The sequence below is a fragment of the Nannospalax galili genome, unplaced genomic scaffold (assembly GCF_000622305.1).
Source record: "Nannospalax galili isolate Female #2095 unplaced genomic scaffold, S.galili_v1.0 scaffold156, whole genome shotgun sequence".
Taxonomy (NCBI): Eukaryota; Metazoa; Chordata; class Mammalia; order Rodentia; family Spalacidae; genus Nannospalax; species Nannospalax galili.
Window position 1 is genome coordinate 95,448 of NW_008337625.1, and position 26,036 is coordinate 121,483.

The 26,036-nt window shown below is 41.8% G+C and overlaps 1 protein-coding gene and 1 long non-coding RNA gene across 4 annotated transcripts in view; one reads left to right on the plus strand and one right to left on the minus strand.

The window, feature by feature from the left end:
• The first annotated feature begins 20 nt into the window (after nucleotides 1–20).
• LOC115070270 lies at nucleotides 21–4,882 on the plus strand. Its single transcript, XR_003849455.1, has 3 exons — nucleotides 21–63; nucleotides 3,319–3,372; nucleotides 4,797–4,882. It is a non-coding gene; the product is annotated as an uncharacterized LOC115070270 (long non-coding RNA).
• Nucleotides 4,883–5,892: 1,010 nt separating this feature from the next.
• Ddx50 (DExD-box helicase 50) overlaps nucleotides 5,893–26,036 on the minus strand; it is a 47,314-nt gene continuing 27,170 nt past the window's right edge. For 2 of the 3 annotated variants that reach the window (XM_008832641.3, XM_008832642.3), the window contains 7 exons: nucleotides 19,449–19,610; nucleotides 17,875–17,994; nucleotides 17,086–17,159; nucleotides 16,703–16,862; nucleotides 10,514–10,648; nucleotides 9,296–9,340; nucleotides 5,893–6,394 (listed from right to left, as the gene is read on the minus strand). In XM_008832641.3, coding sequence (XP_008830863.1) covers nucleotides 6,116–6,394; nucleotides 9,296–9,340; nucleotides 10,514–10,648; nucleotides 16,703–16,862; nucleotides 17,086–17,159; nucleotides 17,875–17,994; nucleotides 19,449–19,610 — 975 coding nt within the window. In that variant the 3' untranslated portion in view covers nucleotides 5,893–6,115. The remainder of the gene's footprint in view (nucleotides 6,395–9,295; nucleotides 9,341–10,513; nucleotides 10,649–16,702; nucleotides 16,863–17,085; nucleotides 17,160–17,874; nucleotides 17,995–19,448; nucleotides 19,611–26,036) is intronic. The other variant, XM_029563351.1, reaches the window with a different exon arrangement.

Genomic DNA, 26,036 nt, shown 5'->3' on the forward strand with positions numbered 1-26,036 from the left:
GCCACGGAACACTTCCGGCGGAAGCAGCATGCACCCGGAAGGCCGCCGCTTAGTTCGTAGATGGTGAGGACAACCTCTGCTGGGAAGCACCCGCGGACTGGGGAACCCGGGACCTAGGTTACCCCCATCCCCGGTGCTCATTCGAGCGCTGCCTAGATTCCCACCAGCCCTGACGGACGAGGGTCTAGTTTCCTTTGTTTGCAAAAAACAAAAGAGGGTCTCGGGCTGGAGAGATGGCTGGCTGAGCGGTTCAAAAGCCCTGGCTGCGCTTGCAGACGATCGGGGTTCGATTTCCAGCACCCACATGACGGCTTACAACCGTCCTAACTCCAGTTCTAGGGGTCAACGCGGGCATGGCATGACACGGGTGCACTACACACATGCAGGCAATGCACTCATACACATTTTTTTAAAAAACTTTTTAAAACGATCTCAGACTGGATGACGACCTCCTCCTGCCTCAGATTCCCAAGTGCTGGGGTTACAAGGCGTGGGCCACCAGCCATCTTCCAGAGGCTTTGTGTGTGTGTGTGTGTGTGTGTGTGTGTGTGTGTGTGTGTGTGTGCCGTTTTGAGACAGGGTCTCCCTGCAGCCCCAGCTTTCCTGGAACTATGTAGACCACACTGGCCTTGAACTCACAAAGATCTCTATGTAGGCCAGCTTGGCGTTGAACTCAAATCTGCCTTCCTCTGCCTCCCCAGTGGTGGAACTACAGGCGTGCACCACCAATGCCGGGCTCTAGAGGCTTTTGAATGGCATCTTTTCACCACCACCAGTCATGGTGTGTGTGTGTGCGTATTCTTAATCATTTGTAGAAAAACCTGCTAAGAGGTAGCAGCTAACCCCAGAAGCTTGAGTATGAGCTAGAAATCGGGGCCAGTGAGAGAGCTCCAGGAGCAGAGGCGTTTGCTGTGCAAGCCTGGCAATCTGAGTTTGAGAACCGCAGAAAGGTGGACCGAGAACCACAGAGCAGTTGTCCTCTGAGCTCCAGTTGTGCGCCATGGCACCAGGCTACGTGTGCACATCATGGGCATGAACACAAAATAACTTTTTAAAAATTCAGAAAGGTCTGGTCATTTTTTTACATGTGCACTTAAAAGCTTCCAGAGCATTCTTCCTGTGAAATGTGTAAAACAGAACTAGAAATCATTAGCCTCATCCTCAGTCGTTATGGACTGATGAAAGAGACCCGTGTCACTGGTTTTGAAGGTACACCCAGCATCTAAAGGGGCCTTGAGACCAGGAGTGGTCTCCGGTGATGTGAAAGTCAAACAGTAACTACTTCAAGGAGAGAAGGAAAAGTAGCCCAATTGATCAATGACAATTTTTTTTTGTTTTTATGTGTATGTTTTGTCTGCATGTATGTAAGTGCACCCATGTCATACAGTGCACACAGGGGCCATAAGAGGGTGTTGCAGCCCCTGGAACTAGAGTTACAGGTGGTTGTGAGCCACCATGGGAGTGCTGGGAACCAAACCTGGGTCCTCCGAAGAGCAGCTAGTGCTCTTAACCACTGAGTCATCTCCCCAGCTCCAGTGACAGTATTTTCAAGCTGCTTCTGAAGAACCAGTGACCCAAAGCATTGGGGGACAGTTTAACCATAGTTTGAAAAATTATAGTGTCACCTCGCTTTGAAAAACTTCCTTTTAACTATTTGATCTGTGATTGGACAATACATCTGAACTAGAGTTTCTCCTGTATGAAATGAGGATAACAAAACAAAACCACTCTCATGTGAGAATATGAAACAAGCTAATGGAAAGGGGTTAGCAGTGCCTGCCACATAGAGCACAAGAAGGGCTACTGAAATGTTTGAGTGTTGTAAACACTTGAAAAGACAATTCAAAATACTACATTTATGACAAAGAAATACTGCTTTACTTCAGTATCTCAAAACTATTGTGTGGGTATGTGTGCCACTGCATGCTTATGGAGGTCAGTGGATAACTTATATAGTCCATTTTATTGAGTCCGTATTCTTCTTCCACCTCTACGTGGGTTCCAGGGATGGAACTCAGGTTGTTAGGCTTGCATCATTAGACAGCAAGCACCTGTATCCCCTGAGCCATCTCACAGCCCCACCCCCAAGAAATACATATAATTTGTGGGGAGGGAGGAGACACAGGGTCTCCCTGTAGCTCCAGCTGGCCTGGAACTCACTAGGTAGACAAGGTTGGCTTCAATTACAGATCCACTTGCCTCTGCCTCCCAAATGCTGTGATTAAAGGCATACACCTCCATGCCTAGCATTTAAGTTTTTTGTGTAAGAGTGTTTTGCTTGTATGTATATAGGCGCACCAGAAGACGGCAGTGGGTCCTTGAAACTGGACTTACAGGTTGTTAGCTGCCTTGTGGGTGCTGGGAATCAACTCCAGGTGCTCTGGAAGAGCAGCCAGTGTTAACTGCTGAGCTAGCTCTCCAGTCCCCCAAGAAATATTTTTAAATTGGCCCATTGTAATTTTATAATAACTTTGAAAGTTAAGAGTGTAGTGTAAGAGTGTAGTGTTCTGAATTAAAATCCTGAGCTGTGCTGGCTTGGGCTCTGCATGAGGCAAACCAAAGAGGCTGAAATTTTTTAATTGTCCAAAATGATCTTTGATTCTGCCGTTTTACTTTAAAAAAAAATTTTTTTTTTTTTATGAGTGTATTGCCTGCATGTATGTAAGGGCACCCATGTCATGCAATGCCACGGAGGTCAGAAGACGGCTTTGGATTCCCCTGGAAATGTAAGGACAGTTCACAGCTGCCATGTGGATGCTGGGAACTGAACCTGGGGCCTCTGCAAGAGCAGTCAATGCTCTTAACCACTGAGCCATCTCTCCAGCCCATTTTACTCTTCTATAAAGTGGAAACAGCTGATAACCTTACTGACGTTGTTCCCACATTGCCGTAAAAAGTAGTGTATGTTAAAGCACTTAGAAAATGTAGATGGGAACGAGCAGACCCTGTTCAACAAGGTGGAAGGTTAGGACGAACACCAGAGGTTGTCCTCCCACCTCCACATATATGCTGTAACATGCACATGTCTGGGCGTGGTGGTGCATGCCTTTAATCCCAGCACTCGGGAGGCAGAGGCAGGCAGATCTCTGTGAGTTCAAGGCCAGCCTGGTCTACATAGTGAGTTCCAGGAAACTGGGGCTACAGGGAGACCCTGTCTCAAAAAGACAGGAAAAAAAAAAAAATCACATACATACAAGATTAAAAGATAGGGGAGCTATTATTAGAACCCCTGCTAAGAGGGAAGATAACCTTTAGCAGCTAGATCCATAAGATTCACCACACTAGCTAGCATTTATCCCAAGTGCTTATCTTTTTCAGTCTGCTTCAGAAAACTCAATGGCTGTCCAAAACAGGCCTACAAAGCCCTCTGAGGTAAGACTCTTGCCTTGTGCTCATTACTGCTTTCCTTTCAGTGAATATACAGCGATGAAAGGGACTTACGGTTCCCCATACTTAAGACCATAGTACTTTCTTAGCTATCTTGTGCTTTTGCCTTGGATGGCCATTCCCAGTCTTCTGTTTGTGTCTGTGTTTTTGCACATGCCCTGGGTGCCATCAGAGGCCAGAAGAGGGCATCAGATCCCCCAGAGCTGGATATACAGGCAATCTTGAGCTGCCCCCAGTGTGGAAACTAAGAACTCACGTCCTCTGCAAGAGCATGAGCTCTTAACTGCTGAGCCATCTCTCCAGCACCACCCCCTCTTTTTATAAACCTGGCAGCTGAAACTTAATTATGTTTCCGAATTTCTGGGCTGGGTGTCCGTGCTCCAAGCTCACCAATCACTGCAGTTACTCACTGTCATGCACTTAGGCTTATTTCACTGGATTCTGAGAGCAGAGACCAGGCACTCCTTACACACTGGAAACACGCTTCCTGGGACACAACATAATCCGACTGGCTGTATCAGTATTCATGCAGTGTGGAGGATCTTGGGTATAAATCTCACAATTACAGAAATGGAGACCCACTATCCCCCAGTGACAGGTGTCTGGAACCCCGTTGTTCCCTTATCACAATTTCTTCAGGTTAGCATTACAAGTCTTGACCCTCCCTGGCTAATGGTTCTTTGAGAAAGTACACCCCTACAGATTTCTCATAGTGACACAGCTCATTCCCTCACAGTCCATGTATCTGGGTGTCCCTTTCCCTCAAATCCATTCCCAAACTCACTCCTTCACTTTTATGAAAAAGCCCTTGTAATTTGAAGATAGGAAGTACTGTTAATCCCATCCATTCACATCCTTATTCAGGCAACATTAACCCCCACCATTCACTGACAGTTTAGAATCTGGTCAAATCCTCCTCCTCAATCCTGGCTTATCTGCATTCTAGACTTTGCTGTCTAGGAAAACTCTGTGTAACATCTGGCTTCCCAGCCCTTCAACCACCTCAACCGAAATGCTTACTTTGCCCTTTGGCCGACCACCACCCCACACTGCACTTGCTCCACTCATCAGCTCTCGGGTCCTGACGGCTCTCACAAACTTCAGGCCCTGCTTCCCATTACACTCTTCTCTCCTTCTATCCCTAGACAGTCTGGACTCCATACACCATTACTCCAGTCACTTTATCAGAGCTGTCAGTGTATTTGCTTTATCTTTTCATCTCTCATGGAGTAAAACCATGGTTAATCACCTGCTTCCCATTTGCATTCCCACACAGAATGCTGTGTTGCAGAGGGAAATCATCCCAGTGCTCTGATTGCACTCACTACAATTCTAAGCTTTTGACTTTTTATGGGGGGATGGGGGTCTTTTTGAGACCTAACCTTAAAATCTGTAATGGTTTTCCCCAGTGCCTTCAAGAATGGAACTGGGCCAGCTTGGTGGCACATACTTTAATCCCAGCACTCAGGAGGGAGAGGCAGGCTGATTTCGGGAAGAGCAAGGCCAGCCTGTCTACAAAGCAAGTTCCAGGCCAACTGGGGCTACAAGGAAATTCTGTTTCAAAAAACAAACAAAAGAAAAAAAGGAAATGAACTCCATAACGATGGAGATAAGGCTTTTACCATTTTAACATCTGTGCACTGTTACTTGCTCTAGTGATTATCATAGCAATGGATTTATAGACATTCAATAAATTGATAAATTAATGGGTATACATTGCTGCATATCTTTTTTTTTTCTTTTTGAGAAAGGGTCTCCCTGTAGCCCCAGCTGTCCTAGAACTCACTATGTAGACCAAGCTGTCCTCAAATTTCCAGAGATCCTCCTGCCTCTGCCTCCCTAGTGCTAGGATTAAAGCCTGCTTGCATACCTTTTAACTAAACTTATCTACAACTTACTGCTACACCTGGATTGGAGAGACGGCTCAGCAGTTAAGAACATTGACTATTTTTGCAGAAGACCCAGGTTCAAATCCCAGCACCCGCATGGCAGCTAACAACTGTCCATAACTCCAGTTCCAGGGTATCCAACAGCCTCTTCTGTCCTCCACGGGCACTGCAAGACATGGGTGCACTTACCTACATGCAGGCAATACATACATACACATAAAATAAAAATATAAATTAAAAAAAAAGCCCTTGCTACACATACCTAAGTCATAGTGGTGGCTCTCACCTTTAATCCCAGCAGAGGCAGAGGCAGGCAGATCTTTCTAAGATTGAGGCCAGCCTAGTCTATATACCTAAACCAGCTGGGACTATAGACACACCCTGTCCTTTAAAAAAAAAAAAAAAAAAAAAATACACCTAACCAAGTATGTTGTCAGTTTATACAGCCCTTTAAGGTAGAAAGCTGTTTCTTCTATCAATAACCTATGGATGAATGACTTGAATATAAAAATAGAGCATTGTGTAAAATTTATGAAAGTTAAAATAAAGTTAACCACAACTGCCATGTCTTAGAAGAATTTCAAAAGATTACACTGAGAAAAATCTTGACACAGAATGAAAAGAGACAATAAAAGGAGGTTTTTTTAATTCAAAGGTATAGCCGGATAAGTAGATTTGTTTACAACCATTCTTGTGAAATACTTTTTAAAAAAATACGACCAACTTCTTTGCAAATTACAGACACATACCTCAATTATGATGACCTAATTTTTGGTGGATAATGTACATGATTAGGCAGAAATAGGAAAGCTCATACTGGTAGATTAACTATCAAATACTCAGTCAAAACTCCGTTTGTGGCCCCCACTTCTTGATCGATTTCTGTTCCCACTCCGTCTTCTAGCATCTTGCCGACTTCCTGACCGACTTCCCTGTCGACTTTGTCTACCTGATCGGCCACCAGATCTACCACCAGACCGGCCTGAACGGCCTGATCTGCCACTTGACCAGCCACTCCTCTGTCTGGGATTAGAAGATGTGTTTCCATCATAATATTCTTCAATTTCAGGTAATTTGGCTGGCACTGAGAGTATCCAGTCTGAATCATGCCACTCTGCCTGTGAAGGGAATTTATAGGATTAACAGAAATGTACACATACACATACAGAATTCAAATTTTGGTCTCAAACTGTCAGTGATTTCTCAGACTTCTGGCTAAGATCAAGTATGGAGGGATTCTCAGACCCATTTCAAGACTCTTAAGTTCCTACACCAGGTTACACAGTCTAAAGCAGCACTCTCCACTTAGCTCAGAGACAGACCATTTTGAAGTAAAGCCAAATGGGAGGCTGACACATGAACATCATTCAAAGACTGCCTGGGCTACTACTGAGTTCAAAGCATCTTAGGGAGATTTGTCTCTAAACATACATGAGGCCCTAGAGTTCAATCCCCCACCCCAAAAAAGAAGGAAGCTGGGTGTGGTGGTACACGCTTGTAGTCCCAGCACTTGGGAGGCAGAGGCAGGGGGGAGGCAGAGGCAGGTGTAAGTTCGAGGCCAGCCTGGTCTACATAGTGAGTTCCAGGCCAGCTGGGGCTACAGGGAAATCCTGTTTCAAAAGGACCAAAAAAAAAAAAGGTCCAGTATGTGTGTGTATACATATAAATTTGTTAGTTTTTGAGACAAAGTCTCACTATGTAGCCCTGGCTGGCCTAGGAATTTTATGTAGGATAGGCTGGCCTCAAACTCAGAGATCTGCCTGTCTCTGCCTCCTGAATGTAAAACTATTTTATTCCTGTTACGTATATACTGTGTGTGTGTGTGTGTGTGTGTGTGTGTGTGTGTGTGTGTGTGTGTGCGCACATCTGTGAAATTTAAGAGGACAACTTTGTGGCCTCAATAGTCCTTTCATCTTTTCTAGGTTTTAGAGATAGAAGTCATCAACTTTGCATGCAATCATCTTTATCCATGGGGCCATCTTGGTGGCCCCCTTATGGCTACAATATTTTATGACTTTTTAGGCTGGACATAGTGGGATATGCCTTTAATCCCAGCACTTGGAAGGCAGAGGCAGGCAGATCTCTGAGATGGTGGCCAGCCTGGTCTACACAACAAGTTGCAGCTCAGCTGGAACTACAGGGAGATCCTGTCTCAAAAAAAGGGGGAGAGGGGAGGCTTGAGAAATGGCTCGGGGGTTAAAAGCACTGGCTACTCTTGCAAAGGACTTGAGTTCAGTTCTCAGCACCCACATGGCAACTAACAACATCTACTCCAGTTACGGGAAATTCAATGCCTTCTGACCTCCGTGGGCACTGTATGACACAGGTATACTTACATACATGCAGGCAATATATTCATACACATAAAATAAAATCAAAATAATACTTTTCTAAAAAGTACAAGCCAGGTGTGGTAGGGTACATCTATAATTCCATCACTCAGGAGCCAGAAGCAGGGGGATCTCTTTGAGCTCGAGGCCAGCTTGGTCTACACAGTGAACTCCATGCTAGCCAGGGAAGTGAAACCCCACTTAAAAAAAAAAAAAAAAAAGCCCAGTGTGGTGGCACATGCCTTTAATACCAACAGAGGCAGAGGCAGGTGGATCTCTGTGAGTTCAAAGCCAGCCTGGTCTACAAAGCAAGGTCCAGACCAGCTGGGGCTACAGGGAAACCCTGTCTCAAAAAGACAAAAAAAAAAAAAGGCAAACCAGGTGTAGTGGCACACACCTTTAATCCCAGCACTAGGGAGGCAGAGGCAGATCTCTGTGAGTTTGAGGCCAGCCTGGTCTACACAGTGAGTTCCAGGCCATCTGGGGCTAAAGGGAGACACTGTCTCAAAAAGACCAAAAATAAGTAAATAAATAAATAAATTTAAATAAAAGGACACAAAGTGGGTAGATCTCTGAGATTGAGGCCAGTCTGGCCTACATAATGAGTTCCAAGTCAGCTGAGGCTGTAGGGACACCCTGTCTTGAAGAAAAAAAAAAAAGTAGAATACTCATTCTTATATCAAAATAGGTACATAAGTAAGATATGTAGCAAACAGTAGGATTAAATCTGAGGCCAATTTGAGCTATATAGAGTTCTAAGCCAGTGTGGGCTACATAACAAAACTAGGTCTCAATACTACTTCCCCCAAATGTAAATAAATTTGCAAAGATATAAAAGGCAAATTCTTCACTGTAAGAAATCTAGTGGACCTCTTTGTTCAACAATGAAATGTTTTAGAGAAAAGTCATCCTATAAATTAAAAAAAGACAGGAAACAAGTTACAATGTATGAAATGTATGGACCCAATGTTAAAAAAAACCTTCAGTAAGGCTGGGGTAACTTGGTTAGCTCATCTATTACATGTAAAGCCCTGGCTTCGAATCTGAGCACAACAAAGAAAAATAATCAAAAGACAGCAGGGAAAATCTATAAAATATCAAGGAATGACTGTCTGGAAGGATTTAGTTATGGTATTACGATAATGTTTAAGATCCTAACATTTCAATATGTAGAAATAAAATTTAGTAGCAGCAAGTTTCTCTCTAACAAAGTTGTAATGTTTATCAAAAACATAAACCTATGGTTGAAATGACAGAATGCTTAGAATTTGTCTCTAAACAGAGTGGGAATGGACAAAATAGAGATGAAACAAAAGTGTGAAATTATCAAATTGTTGAAGCTGGCTGACATATTTATGAAGACTCATCATACAATTCTTTCTCTCCTTTTATTTTTTGATCTTTTTGAAACAGGGTCTCCCTGTAAGCCCCAACGGGGCTCACAGAGATCCGCCTGCCTCTGCCTCCCAACTGCTGGGACTACAGATGTGCGACACTACACCTGACTACAATTCTCTTTTTTATATATTTCAGAGTTCTTATAATAATATTTTAATTATGAGACAGACTGAATATTTCACATTAAGGACTTCTTAATTTATTTGGGCATGATAAATGACACTCTATGTTTTTCAAAACAATCTTTTACATAAACATACTCAGCTATTTTAAGATAAAAAATTTAAATACCTGTAACCTTTCTGACTCAGTTGTGGGAACATCAAAGCAAACACCCTAAAAGTAAACAAAGATTTTTATTTAGATACATGAGTTAATTTTTACTAATAAATTAGTACTTGTTGAATTTGCTTGTAGAAAGTATGTCTTCCATTACTGTGTGTAAGATCAATGTAGATGCATAACTGTATGATATGCAGTATTTATTTCATGTATTTTCTAGTCTGAAATAGAACTAAACATAATAAGAATGTACAAAGAACGTAGAACATTCTCTGGAAGAATTTTTGTATAACTAATTTTGCCCTATAGCCCTTAGAAAATAGTAATAAATAATAATAAATTAATAAAGTTTCTTTAAAATATTAGTGAGAAGCTGAGAATATGTGATACAGTGCTGATCTATCATAGGCAAGACAAGAAAATAAAATGCTAACACTGCAAAAAACTAAAATTTTTTAAAGTTACAATTTAGTAGCAGAAAGTTTCTTTCATAGTTATAATGTTTATCAGAAAAAGAAACTCATGTAGAGGTATGGAAATATTGCTCAGTGGTTAAGAATACTGGCTATTCTTTCACAGGACCTGGGTCCGGTTCCCAGAATCCAAATGGCAGCTAACAACTATCTGTAACTACAGTTCCAGGGGAATTCAACGAGGGTTTGAATCCCAGCACCCACATGGCAACTGACAACTGTCCATAACTCCACTTCCAGGGGATCCAACAGCCTCTTCTGTCCACCACAGGCATTGCATGACACAGGTGCACTTACCTACATGCAGGCAATACACTCATACACGTAAAATAAAAATAATAAATAAAATATTTTTAAAATAAATAAATAAACACAACCACACTTAGTAAGTATACCATGGCAAAAACTTAGACCACTGAAACTTTAGCCAGGTGTGGTAATCTCAACATGCAAGTGACTGAGGCAGAAGGATTACAAATTCAAGGCCAGCCTGGGCTCCACAATGAGACCTTGTCTCAAAATAATAGCAACAACTTGGATATTAGTCAAACAAAGCAGAATGACTTAAAGGAATGAGTCATTTATATAATCCCCCAAATTTTTAAGTATTACTCGCCTCTCTCTCTCTCTCTCTCTCTCTCTCTCTCACACACACACACACACACACACACGCACGCACGCACGCACGCACGCGTAGAATTTATAAACATCTGAAGTAACTGATTAAAATGCTTAGTTCTCTAGAAAAGCCTACCATATCTCCTTTTAAGAGACACATTCTGGTTATTTGAGACACGGCATTACTACTCAGCTTTCTATTAAGTTCTTTCCAAGCACAGCTGACATCCTGTATTTCTTCTGGGCTTTCCAAAGTCATGGTCACAAATCCCTTAAAGAATAAAAGTCATATTAGTTTGGAGAAAATGAGCAGCACACTGAAGCTGACTTTGCTGTGGTTCTTCATGACCTAACCACACAACTCTAGTAGTTCTTGTGTACCAACAGTATAACATGACTGGAAAAAAACAAAAACAAAAACAAAAAAAACAACTCTTTATTTTCCTAAACATTAGAAGACTAATATTTATGCATCACTGAAAGTACCACTCTCTTCTGAGCACTGCTATTACAGATGCCATAGACTGTATTCTAAACATTCTAAGACAGAATTAAACAAAACAGAACATCAAAGAGGAGGGGGAAAAAAGGCACTGAAGAAGTAAATGTGGTAGTCAATGAGCTTGTAGTGAAAAATAAGATACCCAAGTCTTTAAACTTTTGAAGGACTATTACATAAAAATTACTTAATTCTGTGATGCTTTCTTGGATAGCAAAAGAATTAGCATGAAGACATGGGGAAGTATACATCTAGCAAATATTTAATGAGCACCTCCTACAAATGTATGATAGACTACGCTAGTACTAGAGATTCAGTAATAAATAGATTTTTCTCTCATGGAGGTGACATTCTTTGTGCTGGGATAGAGATGTAAAAAAAGCAGATAAAATGTCAGAGAAAATGAAGAAAGGCACAAAAGGACTAGGGAATAAAGAGACGAGAAAGCTATTGTAGATCGGACCATGATTATCAGGGAAGGCATCTCTAGTATGGTGATATTTGAGGAGAGACAAAAGTAAATCATGGAGGAGGCCACATAGTTTTAAGGGGTGAAGGAGCAGGTTAATGTTTGAATAAAGTCAAACAGTTCAGATGGCTGCGGAGAGTAGGAGAGTGGTAACAGATGAAGTCACAGGGAGAGGCAAAATGTCCTGCAGAACGTGCACTCATGGCATTCATGATAGACTTTCACAATAAAGACTTCAGATATGACCTAACCCAGAAGAGTAATTTCAAGGCATTAATATCACATTTCCAAGATATTTATTTAATCAAAGGTTGGACCTTCTTTTGTTTTGTTTTGAGAGAACGTCTTGCTGTGTACCTCAGGCTGGCCTCCAACTTGCAGCAACTCTCTTGCCTTTACCTTCCAAGTGCCAGGATTACAGGTTTCCCTGTAGCCCTAGCTGTGCTGGATTTACTATGGAGACCAGGCTGGCCTCTAACCCATAGAGATCCCCTACCTCTGTCTCCCGAGTGCTGGGACTAAAGGCGTGCACCACCATGCCTGGCCTATTTTCATTTTTTAAAAAATTTGATGTGCCAGGTGTAGAGGCGCAGGCCTTTAATCCCAGCACTCAGGAGGCAGAGATGGGCAGATCTCTGTGAGTTCAAGGCCAGCCTGGTCTACATAATAAGTTCCAGGACAGCTGGGGCTACAGGGAGACTGTCTCAAAAAGACCAGAAAAAAAAAAAAAAAAAAGATTCCTAGGTGCTGGAGAGATGGCTCAGCGGTTAAGAGCACTGACTGCTCTTGCAGAGGACCCGGGTTCCATTCCCAGCACCCACATGGCAGCTATGAACTATCCTTAACTTCAGTCCCAGGGGAATCCAAAGCCCTCTTCTGACCTCCACGGCATACATGCAGGCAATACACTCGTACACATAAAATAAAATTTAAAAATTAAAAAAAAAAAGATTCCTATATTATGTTTGAGTGTTTTGCCTTCATGTATCTAAGTGCACCATGTGTGTGCAATGCCCAAGGAGTCCAGAAAAGGGCATCAGATCCCCTAGAACTGGAGTTACAGCCATGTGGGTGCTGGGAACCAAACCCAGGTCCACTGGAAGAACATGAAAAGCTCTTAATCACTGAGCAATTACTCCAGTCCATTAAAAGTATGGTTTAAAATTTGTTACCTGAGGGGCTAGAGAGATGGCTCAGTGGTTAAGAGCACTGACTGCTCTTGCAGAGGACCCAGGTTCAATTCCCAACACACACATGGCAGCTATGAACTGTCCTCAGCTCCAGTTCCAGGGGAATCCAATGCCCTCTTCTGACCTCCAAGGCATTGCATGGCATGGGTACACTCACATACATGCAGGCAATACACTCATAACACATAAAATAAAGATAGTAAGTAAAATATTAAAATAAATAAAATAATTTTTAAAAAAATTATCTGAGAGGTGAGCAGGCAATCCCAGCACTCAGACAGCTGAAGCAAGAGGATTGTTTTAACTTGAAGCCCAGCTTGGACTACCTAGCAAAGCTTTGTCTCAAAAATATAAAATACTCAGCCAGGTGTGATGGCTCATACCTTTAATCCCAGAGTTCAGTAGACAGAGGCAGGTGGATCTCAGAGTTCCAGGCCAGCAAGGACAACAGAGTGAGACCCTGTCTTGAAAATAATAAGGGTCTGGGGCTGGAGAGATGGCTCAGTACCCACATGGTGGCTGACAACCATTCATTAACTCCAGTTCCAGGGGATCCAACACCCTGCTTCTGACCTCAGTGGGGCACTGTACAACATGGGCGCATTTGCATACATGCAGGTAATACATTCATATACATAAAATAAATAATAAAAATAATCTCTTCTGGCCCCCCCAGGTAGTGCATGACATGGATGTGCTTATGCACCTATACAGGCAAAATACTCATACACATAAAAAAAATAAATAAATAAAAGCTGGGCATGGTGGCACATACCTTTAATCCCAGCACTCAGGAGGCAGAGGCAGGTGGATCTCTGTGAATTGAAGGCCAGCCTGGTCTACATAGTGAGTTACAGGTCAGCTGGGGCTACAGAAAGACCCTATCTCAAAAAGACCAATAAAAATAAATAAAATAAATAAACAAGGAAACAAAAAAATACTCACGGGGTATGTTTTTGGTTTTTTGATAGAGGCTCATTATATAGCCCAGGTGGTCTCAAACTTATGATTCTCCTGTCTTTGCTTCCTAAATGCTGGGATTACAAGTATGTACACCATACTTAGGTTTGTTTGGGTTGCTTTTTGTTGTTTAGTTGTTGTTTTTTCTTTGGCTTTGAAACACATCTTGCTATGCATGTAGCTCAGGCTAGCCTGGAACTCAGTCTTCCTGCCTCAACCTCCTCAGTTCTCAGACTACAGTTATAAGCCACCACTCCTAGCTAAATATTGTTTTAAAAAGCATATGAGCCGGGCGTGGTGGCGCACGCCTTTAATTCCAGCACTCCAGAGGCAAAGGCAGGCGGATCTCTGTGAGTTCAAGGCCAGACTGGTCTACTTAGTGAGTTCCAGGATAGCTGGGGCTACAGGGAGACCCTACCTCAAAAAGACCCCCCCCCCAAAAAAAAGCATATGATTAGCAGGCATAGTAGTACATGCCTTTAATCTCAGCACTCAGGAGGCAGTGGCAGGAGGATCTCTGTGAGTTCTCAGCCAGTCTGGTCTACATAGTGAGTTGTAGGCCTGCCAGGGCTACATAATAAGAGATCCTGTCTCAAACAAACATTAACAAAAAAAGCATTTGATAATCTATTATGGATAGAGTATCTACTCAATGCTAAGGGTTACCCTATAAATTACTAATCAGTGCAATTACTAATCTGCATGCAATGCCTACAGAGGCCAGAAGAAGGTGACAGGCCCCCTGAAACTGGAGTTAACAATGATTGTTAGCCACTGTATGGGTCTTTGGAACTGAAACCAGATCCTCTGCAAAAGCAGCCAGTGTGCCTAACCACTGAGCTTCTTTCCAGCCCCTACTTTTATTTTTTGTTTTTTTTTTGTGGATTTTTTTTTTTTTTTTTTTTTTTGGTCTTTTTGAGACAGGGTCTCCCTGTAGCCACAGGCTGGCCTTGAACTCAGAGATCCCTTGCCTCTGCCTCCTGAGTGCTGGCCACACCCTGCCTCCAGCCTCTACTTTTAAAATGGGAATATATGGCAGTATCCTTCCCTCCATCCCCTGTCCCTTCTTCCCCAAGATTTCCCCCATTTATACCCCAGTAAGAAATAAATATATTTTTTAATGTGTATGCGTGTATTGCCTGACATGTAGCTAGGTGCACACGTGTCATGCAATGCCCATGGAGGACAGAAGAGGCTGCCAGATCCCCTGGAACTGGAGTTATGGACAGTTGTTAGCTGCCATGTGGGTGCTGGGATTCAAACCCAGATCTGCAAGAACAATCAGCGTTCTTAACCGCTGAGCCATCTCTCCAGTCCCAGAAATAAATCTTTGAACCACCTGCAATTATGGCCATGGGGTGGTATGTTTTGATATCTGATACTATCCTGGAAACAGGCCAAGTGAACACTATAAACACACTCGCACACACATACCTCCTCATATAAAGGCAGTGTTTACTTTGCATACTGTGCTGACTAAACAAAATCTACTTCTCACTCTGCATGGTTCTATGTCAACTAACAAAATGAAAAATGCAAGTTTCAGTTAGCACAGTACCTTACAATGTGAGGATTTTCTTTTATTTCTTTTCAGATCCTCTATATATTTCTGGAATGAAGTATGCGCAAATTTTCCCAGAAAAAAAGCCACACCTATGCTAACAGGTGGACTAACTAAAACTTTATGTTTGTAGAAGTTTGAATGTTACTAATCTAGAGCAAAAATTAAATTCTTGAGCAATCATTAGCCCCTTAGAGCTCCCTAATAGCCATTCAATGCCTGCCTCTATATCTGACCTAACAGCCTTTTGACTATCAGGTTAAAAAAAAAAAAAAAAACAACACAAACATAAGGCCAGGCATGGTAGTGCACACCTTTAGTCCCAGCACTTGGGAGGCAGGGGCAGGTGGATCTCTGTGGGTTCAAGGCCAGCCTTATCTTACATAGTGAGTTCCAGCTACAAGGAGACCCTGTCTCAAAAAGATTAAAAAACAAAAACTTTAGAATATATTCTTAGCAAACCACTACCCAGCCCAAAAGCTAATAATGCCATCAAGTAATATTCCCCTGCTTGGCTATACCCTGCCTACCTTATGTCCCCACTAAGGCATTTAGTAAATGCTTTGATTTATAACTTTCTTTTGTTCTGTGACTATGAAAATACATGTAAACCATCACATGGTGGAATACATCCTTTAGGCCAACCTGATTCTTTGTTTCTGGGCTATGGTAACTTGTATTTAGCTTAAAAAGAACTATCACACATTCCCTTTGTAGAGCTGTGTTTTGAATCAAAAGAAACACATCTGAATATAGACTAGATTTCAGAGTATTATTATTACTATTTTATTTTTTTGGTCTTTTTGAGACAGGGTCTCCCTGTAGCCCCAGCTGGCCTGGAACTTGCTATGTAGACCAGGCTGGCCTTGAACTCACAGAGATCTGCCCACCTCTGCCTCCCGAGTGCTGGGATCAAAGGCAAGCACCACCACACCATGCCCGCCTTATTTATTTTTTTAGCTAATTAATATCTGAATCTTTAATCAACACCTATGGTGTGAGTAGCATCAATCACTATATGTCATGCTATCCGCAGAGGAATAGGGGGTCCTTAAAATGTTTAACCTTCAGTGTTTCTACGCTCCAGCACAAACTTGAATTGCAACCTATCATTTCCTAGAGCTGCCCAGACAGGATTATAAATTTTAACAGCTAAGACTATGATATTTTAATTAAGTACAGTATTATTTTTAGAAGATGCAAGTTGAAATATTTGGAAATGATGCTGTGTTTTGACTTACATTCAAATAGTCAAAGGGAAAAAAGCAGATGTAATGATATACTACACTATCAACAGTTGTTGCATCCAGGTGGAGTTATTACGCTAGTCTTTCCTCCTGAGTGCTGACAACAGGATGTACCACCACACCCATATAGAAGAACAAAAGATTTTTTTCTAGACAAACAAAACCAAGCTGGGGTTGGTGACACATGCCTGTAGTCCCAGGACTTGGTAGGCAGAGGCAACAAGATCTTTTTGAGTTCCAGGCCAGCCAGGGCTACACAGTCAGACTCTGTCTCAAAAACACCACCACCACCCTCACCCTCCCAAAATTAAATGCACTATTAAAGTAGTATATTATTTCACTGCTGTGGCTTGATTTTAATGTTTTCTAACCAAATACAATTTTCCCACACTTTTCTACCTTATCAGACGTGATCAAAGATCGAGGTTCAAAGCTTGATGCACCAGAAATGTGGGCTAATGCTGCAGCCAATGCATCCACTGCCCCCTTTTCTTCTATTAGTCTTTGAGCTGATGGTCGGAAAAAATCAACAGCAGCATAAGAAACAGAAGCCAGAGACCTATGGTTTAAAAATAGTAAATGTTCTTGGTTAAGATTGGGGGAAAAGTAAAGGCAGGATTATGAATGGGAAAAGAAAGAGTAACATTTTCATATTTTAATATAACTAAATGTCTTCTGGTAAAACCCGTGATTAAAATTTTCTCATATTTGAACTAGAAGAGCTTATAGATGAACAGCCTAATACAAAAGAAAAAATTATTCAGCAAGGTCAGAAAGCATACCTGATGGCATCCATGCTTTTAGATTTAACTAAATCCATTGTAGAAGGAACACCTACACGTTTAAAAGTAATTCCCTGAAAATGAAAGAATTACATTAAAGAAAAATGGAAGTCGTCACAGTTAATTTCTAAATTAATATCGTCTGTTGAATTTCCATTCTTGGACTTAAAGATTTCCAAGCCCTAGCAGATGAAAAGATTTCTTTTTCTAATAAATCATCTACTATCAATTTGAAAAAGAGAAAAAAAAAAATTTTAAAATGTCCCTTAAATCACGGAATTTCATTTGTAAAACAAAGCTGATTCAAAAAGAGAAAAAGATGTCATTTCAATCTGTCATTTTCATTTTATGAAGTATTTTAGATAGCATATGAAAACAAAAATAAAAAGAGAATAAAATGAGAAACACTACAAAAAAGTGTATACCATAGAAAATGTACTTTTTTATAGAAACTGGCTGTTGTATCATATCAATATAACAGTGATGCCAAAACAAGGTCACCCTTTCACAGTGCTAGATGAGATACTGAAATCATAACACACTTCTAATTTTAGTATGAAGGGAGAAATTCAAAGGAAAAATGAGCATGTCAGATCTTCTGTCTTCACAATAAAAGCTGTATGAAACAAAGTCTTGCAACTAATATAAATTTAGCTCTCCACATGCTTGACATCCAAATGCAGCTTAAGCTGAGAATGTTAGGAAGATCTATTTGTGAGAACAAACATAAAAAGAACTCTTTTCTAAGGCACCATTTAAATAAGTCTGAAATATTTCAACTTTACTTACCGCTTTCTGTTCCACATATCTCAGTTGACCTCTTTCTCTTGGTTGATAAAAACATACACAAATCCCTGTCCGGCCAGCTCTACCTGTGCGTCCAGAGCGATGAATATAGGACTCAACATCCTAAGAATAGAAAAGGAAACACACTTTAAAAATTTGACAAGTGAGCTAGACATAGCTAGTACATACTTGGAATCAGTACTGGGGAGGCTGAAGCAAGAGGACTGACCCAAGTCCAAAGCCAGCCTAGGCTATGAGACTCAGAAGCTGAGGCATCAAGTCAGCTTAGAGGCCAGGTGTGATGGTGCACATTTTTGATTCCAGCACTTGGCAAGCAGAGGCATGCATTTCTCTGAGATTGGGGCCAGCCTGGTCTACATAGTGAGTCCAGGCCAGCTGAGGCTACAGAGAGACTTTGTCTCAAAAAAAAAAAGCAAAAACAAAAACCCAAAAAACTCAAACAATAATAAAACCCAAAGTCAGCTTGAGTTACAAAAGGAGTTTCAGACCTGCTAGTCTATGAGACCCATTCTCAAAAACAGCAAAAATAGATGTGAGACGTGGTGGTACACACCTTTAATCCCAGCACTTGGGAGGCAGAGGCAGGCAGATCTCTGTGAGTTCAAGGCCAGCTGGTCTACATAATGAGTTCCAGGACAGCTGGGGCTACAGGGAGACCCTGTCCCAAAAAGACCAAAAAAAAAAAAAAAACACCCCAGCAAAAATAAATAATATTAATATTGGCAATAATGAAATTTTTATTTCAGTCCTGGTGTACTTTACATCATACATAATTTATATGCTAGAATTCTGGGGTAAAGGGAAGACACATTAAAAGTTATATTTACCTACCTAGAGTTCTACATATACAACTTAAAAAATATTTTATTTAGTATTTATGTGTATGAGTGTTTTGCTTGCATGTATGTAAGTGCACCCATGTAGTGCAATGCCCCCAGAAGTCAGAAGAGGGCGTTAGATTCCCCTGGAACTGGAGTTATAGATGGTTGTTAGCTGCCATGTGGGTGCTGGGAACTGAATCCAGGTCCTCTGCAAGAGCAGCCAGTGCTCTCTACATGCAATGCCTAAAGAGGGCAGAAGAGGGTGTCAGATCCCTTGGAAGCAGAGTTATGAACAGATGTTAGCTGTCAAGTGGGTGCTGGGAAGTGGACCCCATTCTTCTGCAAGAGTAGCCAGTGCTCTTAGCCACTAAGCCATCTCTCCAATCCCTTATTTGCTTTCTTTGAGACAGGGTTTCACTATGTAGCCCTGCCTGACCTGGAATGCTAGAGAACTAAGCTGGCCTTAAACTTGTGGTTGATCTTTCTCCCTCTGCATTCCGAGCACTAGGATTATGGGTATGTGCCACCATGCATGGCTCCTTATGATTTTGGTGATCCAATCTTTTGATCCAAATGTTAAAAGGTAGTACAACTGATCGATAATACCATCCTAACAAAAAGAGAGATAAGATTAAGAACAAATTACATATTTTTCACATCTCAAGCCAACATTTTCTAAATAAAGCAGCATTTATAAAACTACTTATTTTGCTCAAATGAAATCTCATTTCCTACCTGGGGAGGAGAACTTTGAATCACCAGGTCAACCTCAGGAATGTCCAAGCCACGGGCAGCCACATTGGTTGCGACCAAAACTTTAAAACTACCTTCTCTGAAGCCTTTCAGGGTAATTTCTCTTTGGGACTGTGCAATGTCCCCATGTAAACACTGGGCATTCTATTTGAAAAAAGGAGAAAATTAAGTGTACAGCTTATGCTTGCAACAGATAACATCCCACACCATCCTGTCTGTGCTCTTATGTGCTTTTTAATTATATCTTAAATAACAATGCATGACTCTTTTTAAAAAAAACATCAAACAGGACTAGAGAAATGGTTCAACAGTTAAGGTATTTTTGACCAAGCCTAACAACATGAGTTCATTCCCCAGGATCCACATGATAGAAGGAAAGAACCAATTCCTGCAAGTTGTCCTCTGATCTCAAAAAGCACACTATGGTGCACATGCACACAATCACTCAATCAATCAATCAATAAATGTTAAATGTGCCAGGTGTGGTGGATCTCTATGAGTTCAAGGCCAGCCTGGTCTACATAGCGAGTTCCAGGCCAGCTGGGACTACAGGGAGACCCTGTCTCAAAAAGACCAAAAGAAAAAGAAGAAAGAAAAATGTTAAATGTAATAACAACCCTCAAACAGTCAAGAAAATATTTAATATGTAAATTTTATTTAATACCAGCCACTTAGAAATAATTGCAAATAATTTGGTGAATAGTCTATAACATTTTTGTTACTGTGTTTTGCAGTGCCTGGAATTCATGAGACCCTTTCTCAACAACAACCAAAAAAAAAAAAAAAGAGGAGGAAAGAGGTAAGGAAAGCAGGTAGGCTCTAGGACATGGTTGACAGGGATTTTTATTTTTTTATTTATTTAATATTTTGCTTATTTTTATGTGTAGGAGTATATTTCCTAGATGTATGTAAGTACACTTATGTTGTACGAGGCCTGAGGAGGTCAGAAGAGGGCATCAGATTACCTGGTCCTGGAGTTAGGAGAGTTGCTAGCCACCATGGGTGGTGGGAATCAAACCCGGGACCTCTGTAAGAGCAACCAGTGCTCTTAACCACTGAGCCATCTCTCCAGCCCCCTGACAAGCATTTTTAATATAGCAGGTGCAAGGTGGTATAGGAATAACAATCTAAACTTATTTGAGGGGAAGAGATCTTATCAATAATAAGGAGCCACCGGGCATAGTGGTCCACACCTTTAATCCCAGCACTCGGGAGGCAGAAGCAGGCGAATCTCTGTGAGTTCAAGGCCAGCCTGGCCTACATAGTGAGTTCCAGGTCAGCTGGAGCTACAGAGAGACCCTGTCTCAAAAAAGACAAATAAATAAACAAATAAATAAATAAATACAAACAAACAAACAAGGAACCAACATTCATAGAAAAGAAGGAACTGGAGAGTTAGGGAGTTTGGGTAAAAATTCTTATATATAAGTAGCACCTGGGAAACAAAATATCTGACCACACTACTGCTAAAACAGAGTGAAATATGAGATGAAATATGATGAAATATGAGACTGGAAAGGAACTGAACTTTACCCTGGAACAATGGAGAACAACCGGTCAGCAGAAAACTACCATGAACATATTTAGAAGGAATACACTGGCTACAATGTATAGAATACATTAGAAAAGGACAAGACAAAAGCTAGGGACACTCAGTGAGGAAGGTGCTACAGACAGGCATCATGCCTCACTAAGGCAGAGACAATGTCCATCTATTCACGAAGCAAGTACTTAGTGACCTACAAAGTGTCAGATACTAGGGATAAAACAGTAGTCTTTGTCCTCATAAGGAGATGAGAATTAATCAACTAACTAGGTACAGAAATTAATTTAGCTAATAACTGTAATCAACCTAAGTCCTTACATATGCCAAGGAAGCCCTCTATCAAATGGACTATATCCCAGCATAACAAAGCTAGAACTTGGTAGAAAATGGTAATGAGGTATACAGGGATATAGTATACATGATTCCCAGATTTTGAGTTTCTTTAATCGGATTAAAACATGGTTTTTAATTAGCTATTTAGTTAACTAATTTTTGTTGCGCTAGGCTCATGCTATGTAAGCCCAGGCTCGCCTCAAACTTCCAATCCTCCTACCTCAGACTTCCAAGTGTTGGGATTACAGACCATGGGCCATCTAGCATGGAGTAAAAAGCCTGGCAGAAACAACAGAAAAGACCCTGCTCAACAAGGTAGGAGGGAACCAATTCACTCTACAAATCATCTTCCAACCTCCACCTGCACACTGTGGCACATGTGCACTCACATGCACACACACGCATACACACACACACGAACAAAATAAAACAATTACTTTTCAGAGATGCAAGCACTGGGAGGTCCATGCTACAGTAGATGGTCCGACACCCATGCACATAATGGAGCACAAAATGGACTCAGTGGGTATTAAAAGAAACAGAGAAAGCACACAAAGCTGGGAGGGAAAACTCATACGGCTATCGATCGAGATAGGGAAAGAATTTGAAGAGAGGGGATAGGAAGTAAATTTGATCCAAATACATTATATGAATATATGAATATTAAATAAAAATATTTCAATAAGAAATTTTTTGGGGGGGGAGGTCTCCCTGTAGCCCCAGCTGTCCTGGAACTCACTATGTAGACCAGGCAGGCCTTGAACTCACAGAGATCCGCCTGCCTCTGCCTCCCGAGTGCTAGGATTAAAGGCGTGTGCCACCACGCCTGGCCTCAATAAATAAATAAATTCCTTTTTTTTTTCTTTTGGTGTTTTTGAGACAGGGTCTCTCTCTCTCTCTCTCTCTCTCTAGCCCCCGCTGACCTAGAATTCACTATGTAGACCAGGATGGCCTTGCACTCACAGAGATCTGCCTGCCTCTCCCTCCTGAGTGCTGGGACTAAAGATATACACCACCACGCCCAGATTTATTTATTTAATTTATTTATGTGTTAGAGTGTTATGCCTCCATGTGTGTAAGTTGCACCCGTGTTGTACAATACCTACAGAGGGCAGAAGAGGGTGTCACATTCCCCCGGAACGGCAGTTACAGATGGTTTTTAGCTGCCATGTGGGTGCTGGGAATTGAACCCAGGTCCTCTGTAAGAGCAGTCAATGCTCCTAACCACTGAACCATCTCTCCAGCCCCTTAACCAAGCAATTTCTTAATTTAAAAAAATTTATTTTTGCCAGGCGTGGTGGCACACGCCTTTAATCCCAGCACTCAGGAGGCAGAGGCAGGAAGATCTCTGTGACGTCAAGGCCAGCCTGGTCTACGTAGTGAGTTCTAGGACAGCTGGGGCTACAGGGAGACCCTGTCTCAAAAAGACCAAAAAAAAAAAAAAAAAAAAAAAAAAAAAGGAATTTATTTTTTGGGGCTGGAGAGATGGCTCAGCAGTTAAGAACACTGTTCTTGCAGAAGACCCGGGTTTGAATCCCAGCACCACCATGGCAGCTAACAACTGTCCTTAACTTCAGTCCCAGGGCATCCAACAGCCTCTTCTGTCCTCCGCAGGAATTGCATGACATGGGTGCATTTACCTACATGCAGGCATAACATTCACACACATAAAAAAATAATAATAATAAATAAATTTTTTAAAATTTATTTTTATGTGTTTGCCAGAATATACGTATGTGTACCATGTGCAGGCCTAGTGCACTTGCAGGCCAGAAAAATGTGTTCAATATGGACTTACAGATAGTTGTGAACCATAACACCAGTGCTGGGAACTGAACCTAGGTCCTCTGTAGAGTAGCCAGTGCTCTTAACCACTGAGCCACTTTCCAGACCCCCTCATAGTACTACTTAAAAAGAGGAAACAGAAACAGGAAGTGACTTGCTCTAGTTGCACAACCACAAGCAGAACTGGAAATAAACCCCGATTTGGACAGCAGCCCAGCTCCTTCCCCTCAGTTCTGAGTTGCAGGTCTACAAGAATGTAGACTAAGAGGTCTGTAGGACTCAGGCCCACAGCAGAAGTGTGAGCACTTTTCAAGCCTTTAGCTTCATAAATGGCCTCCGAGTAAGCTATGTTGCACCACTTGTGTGCAATGCCTACAGACCCACAGAGGCCAGAAGAGGAAGTTGAATCCCCTGCAACCCACGTTAGGGACTATTATTAGCTACCATGTGGATACTAGAAACTGAACCCAGATCCTCTGCAAGAACAGCTAGTGTTAGCTGGGTGTAGTGGTGCATGCCTTTAATCTCAGCACTCGGGAGGCAGAGGCAGGTGGATCTCTGTGAGTTCAAAGGCCAGCCTGGTCTACATAGAGTTCTAGGCCAGCTGGAGCTACAGGTAGACTCTGTCTCAAAAAGACAAAAAAAAAAAAAAAAAAAAAAACAAAAATAAACCAAATAGCTAGTGCTCTTTACTGCTGAGCCATCTCTCTACCCTTTTTATTTTGTTTAATGATTTTTCAGAACTGACTTTTAATTGGTATATGGAAAGATCACTTTGGGTTTTATGTTAATTTGTGTGTGTATGTATATATATATAAAATACTTCTGTGAGAACTTTTTTTCAATTTATTATTTTTATTTTATGTGTACGAGTGTATCGCCTGCATGTATGTGAGTGCACCCATGTCGTGCAATGCCGCGGAGGTCAGAAGAGGGCTTCAGATTCCCCTGGAACTGGAGTTACGGATGGTTCATAGCCGCCATGTGGGTGCTGGGAATCGAGCCTGGGTCCTCTGCAAGAGCAGTCAGTGTTTTTTCGTTTTTTTTTTTTTAATGTATATGAGTGTATTGCCTGCATGTAGCTAAGTGTACCCGTGTCGTGCAATGCCCGTGGAGGTCAGAAGATGTCGGATCCCCTGGAACTGGAGTTATGGACAGTTGTTAGCTGCCATGTGTGTGCTGGGATTTGAACCCATGTCTTCTGAAAGAACAACCAGTGTTCTTAACCACTGTGCCATCTCTCCAGCCCCAGCAGTCAATTCTCTTAACTACTGAGCCATCTCTCCAGCCCCCTCTGAGACCATTTATTGCTTGCTTGTTTCTTTTTTTCCTTAAATCATTTTCAACACTTACTCACTTATTTTGATTTTTTTTTAAAACAGGGTCTCTCTATAGCTTCAGCTGGCCTTGAACTCACAGAGATCTGCCTGCCTCTGCCTCCCAAGTGCTGGGATTAAAGCTGTGTGCCAACACACCCGGCTTTATTCACTTATTTTGTATGTGGGGAGCACACAAACCATGGTGAGCCTATGGAGGTCAGAAGACAACTTGTGGGAGTTCTTTCCTTCTGCCAGGTGTGTCTCAGGGACTGAACTTAGGTTGTCAGGCTTGACAGCCAGCATCCTTACCCACTGAACCGCTATGTCTGCCCTGCTTGCCTTTGCTTTTTGGCGACTGGGTCTCAGTCTATAGTCTAGGCTGTGCTGGAACTTAGTATGTAACCCAAGTGGGCCTTGAACTTATGGCAGTCCTCCTGCCTCTGCTTTCCAGGTGCCTGAATTACAAGTATGAGGTCAAACAACAAGAAGGAACAATAAAGTCAAGTCTGGGGATGTAGTTCAGAGGTAGAGTGTGGCCTACCAAGCACAAGGTTTTGGGTTGAATTCCAAGCACAACACATACATACAACACACAACATCCTATTGTGTAACAATCCTATTTGGATTCAGATTTGAGAAAACAATGGAAGTAAAGCATTTGTAAGATAACTAAAAAATTAAACACTGATATTTTTAACTATTAATTACTGTAATTTTCCTGAGAGTCTTACTATGTAGCCTAAGCTGGCCTCAAAAGACAAGATTATCCTGCCTCAGCCTCCCAAGTGTTGGAATTAATAGGCTGTACCAACAACAACAACTTAATTTCTTAATGGTAAAAGAATTAGGTGGGAGTCTGCTTTGTGTGTGTGTGCATGTGTAGTTTTATTTCATTTTTCCCTCGTTTGTAATGCTGGAGATTGAACTCAGGACTTTGCACATGGTAGATGCTCTACTGAAGTGGCCAAGCATATGGAGTTGCTTAGCAACCTGAGACTCCATTTGGCTTAGTCTATACAAACATCCCTCTTCTAACAGCTTGAGATCCTTCTGCTTGTACTATGCACACAAATTCACAAGCACATACCTCTCCAAACGTACCTAGCAACCTATTAGCAACCTAGGACCCCCACCTGAACTGAACTGCATATCCAACCCGAAACAATGGAGTTTTTTTTTCCCTCTTAACAATCATCAAACTGGAAACAATTTCTGGGGCTGGAGAGATGGCTCAGAGGTTAAGAGTAATGACTGCTCTTGCAGAGGACCCAGGTTTGATTCCCAGCACCCACATGGTGGCTACGAACCATCCTTAACACCAGTTCCAGGGGAATCCGAAGCCCTCTTCTGACCTCCACGGCATTGTACAACACAGGTACACTCACCTAAATGCAGGCAATACATTCATACACATAAAATAAAAATAATATATAAATAGGCCGGGTGTGGTGGCGTATGCCTTTTATCTCAGCACTCAAGAGACAGAGGCAGATGGATCTCTGTGAGTTCAAGGCCAGCCTGGTCTACATAGTGAGTTCCAGGACAGCTGGGGTTACAGCTGTCTCAAAAAGCTCAAAAAGACCAAAA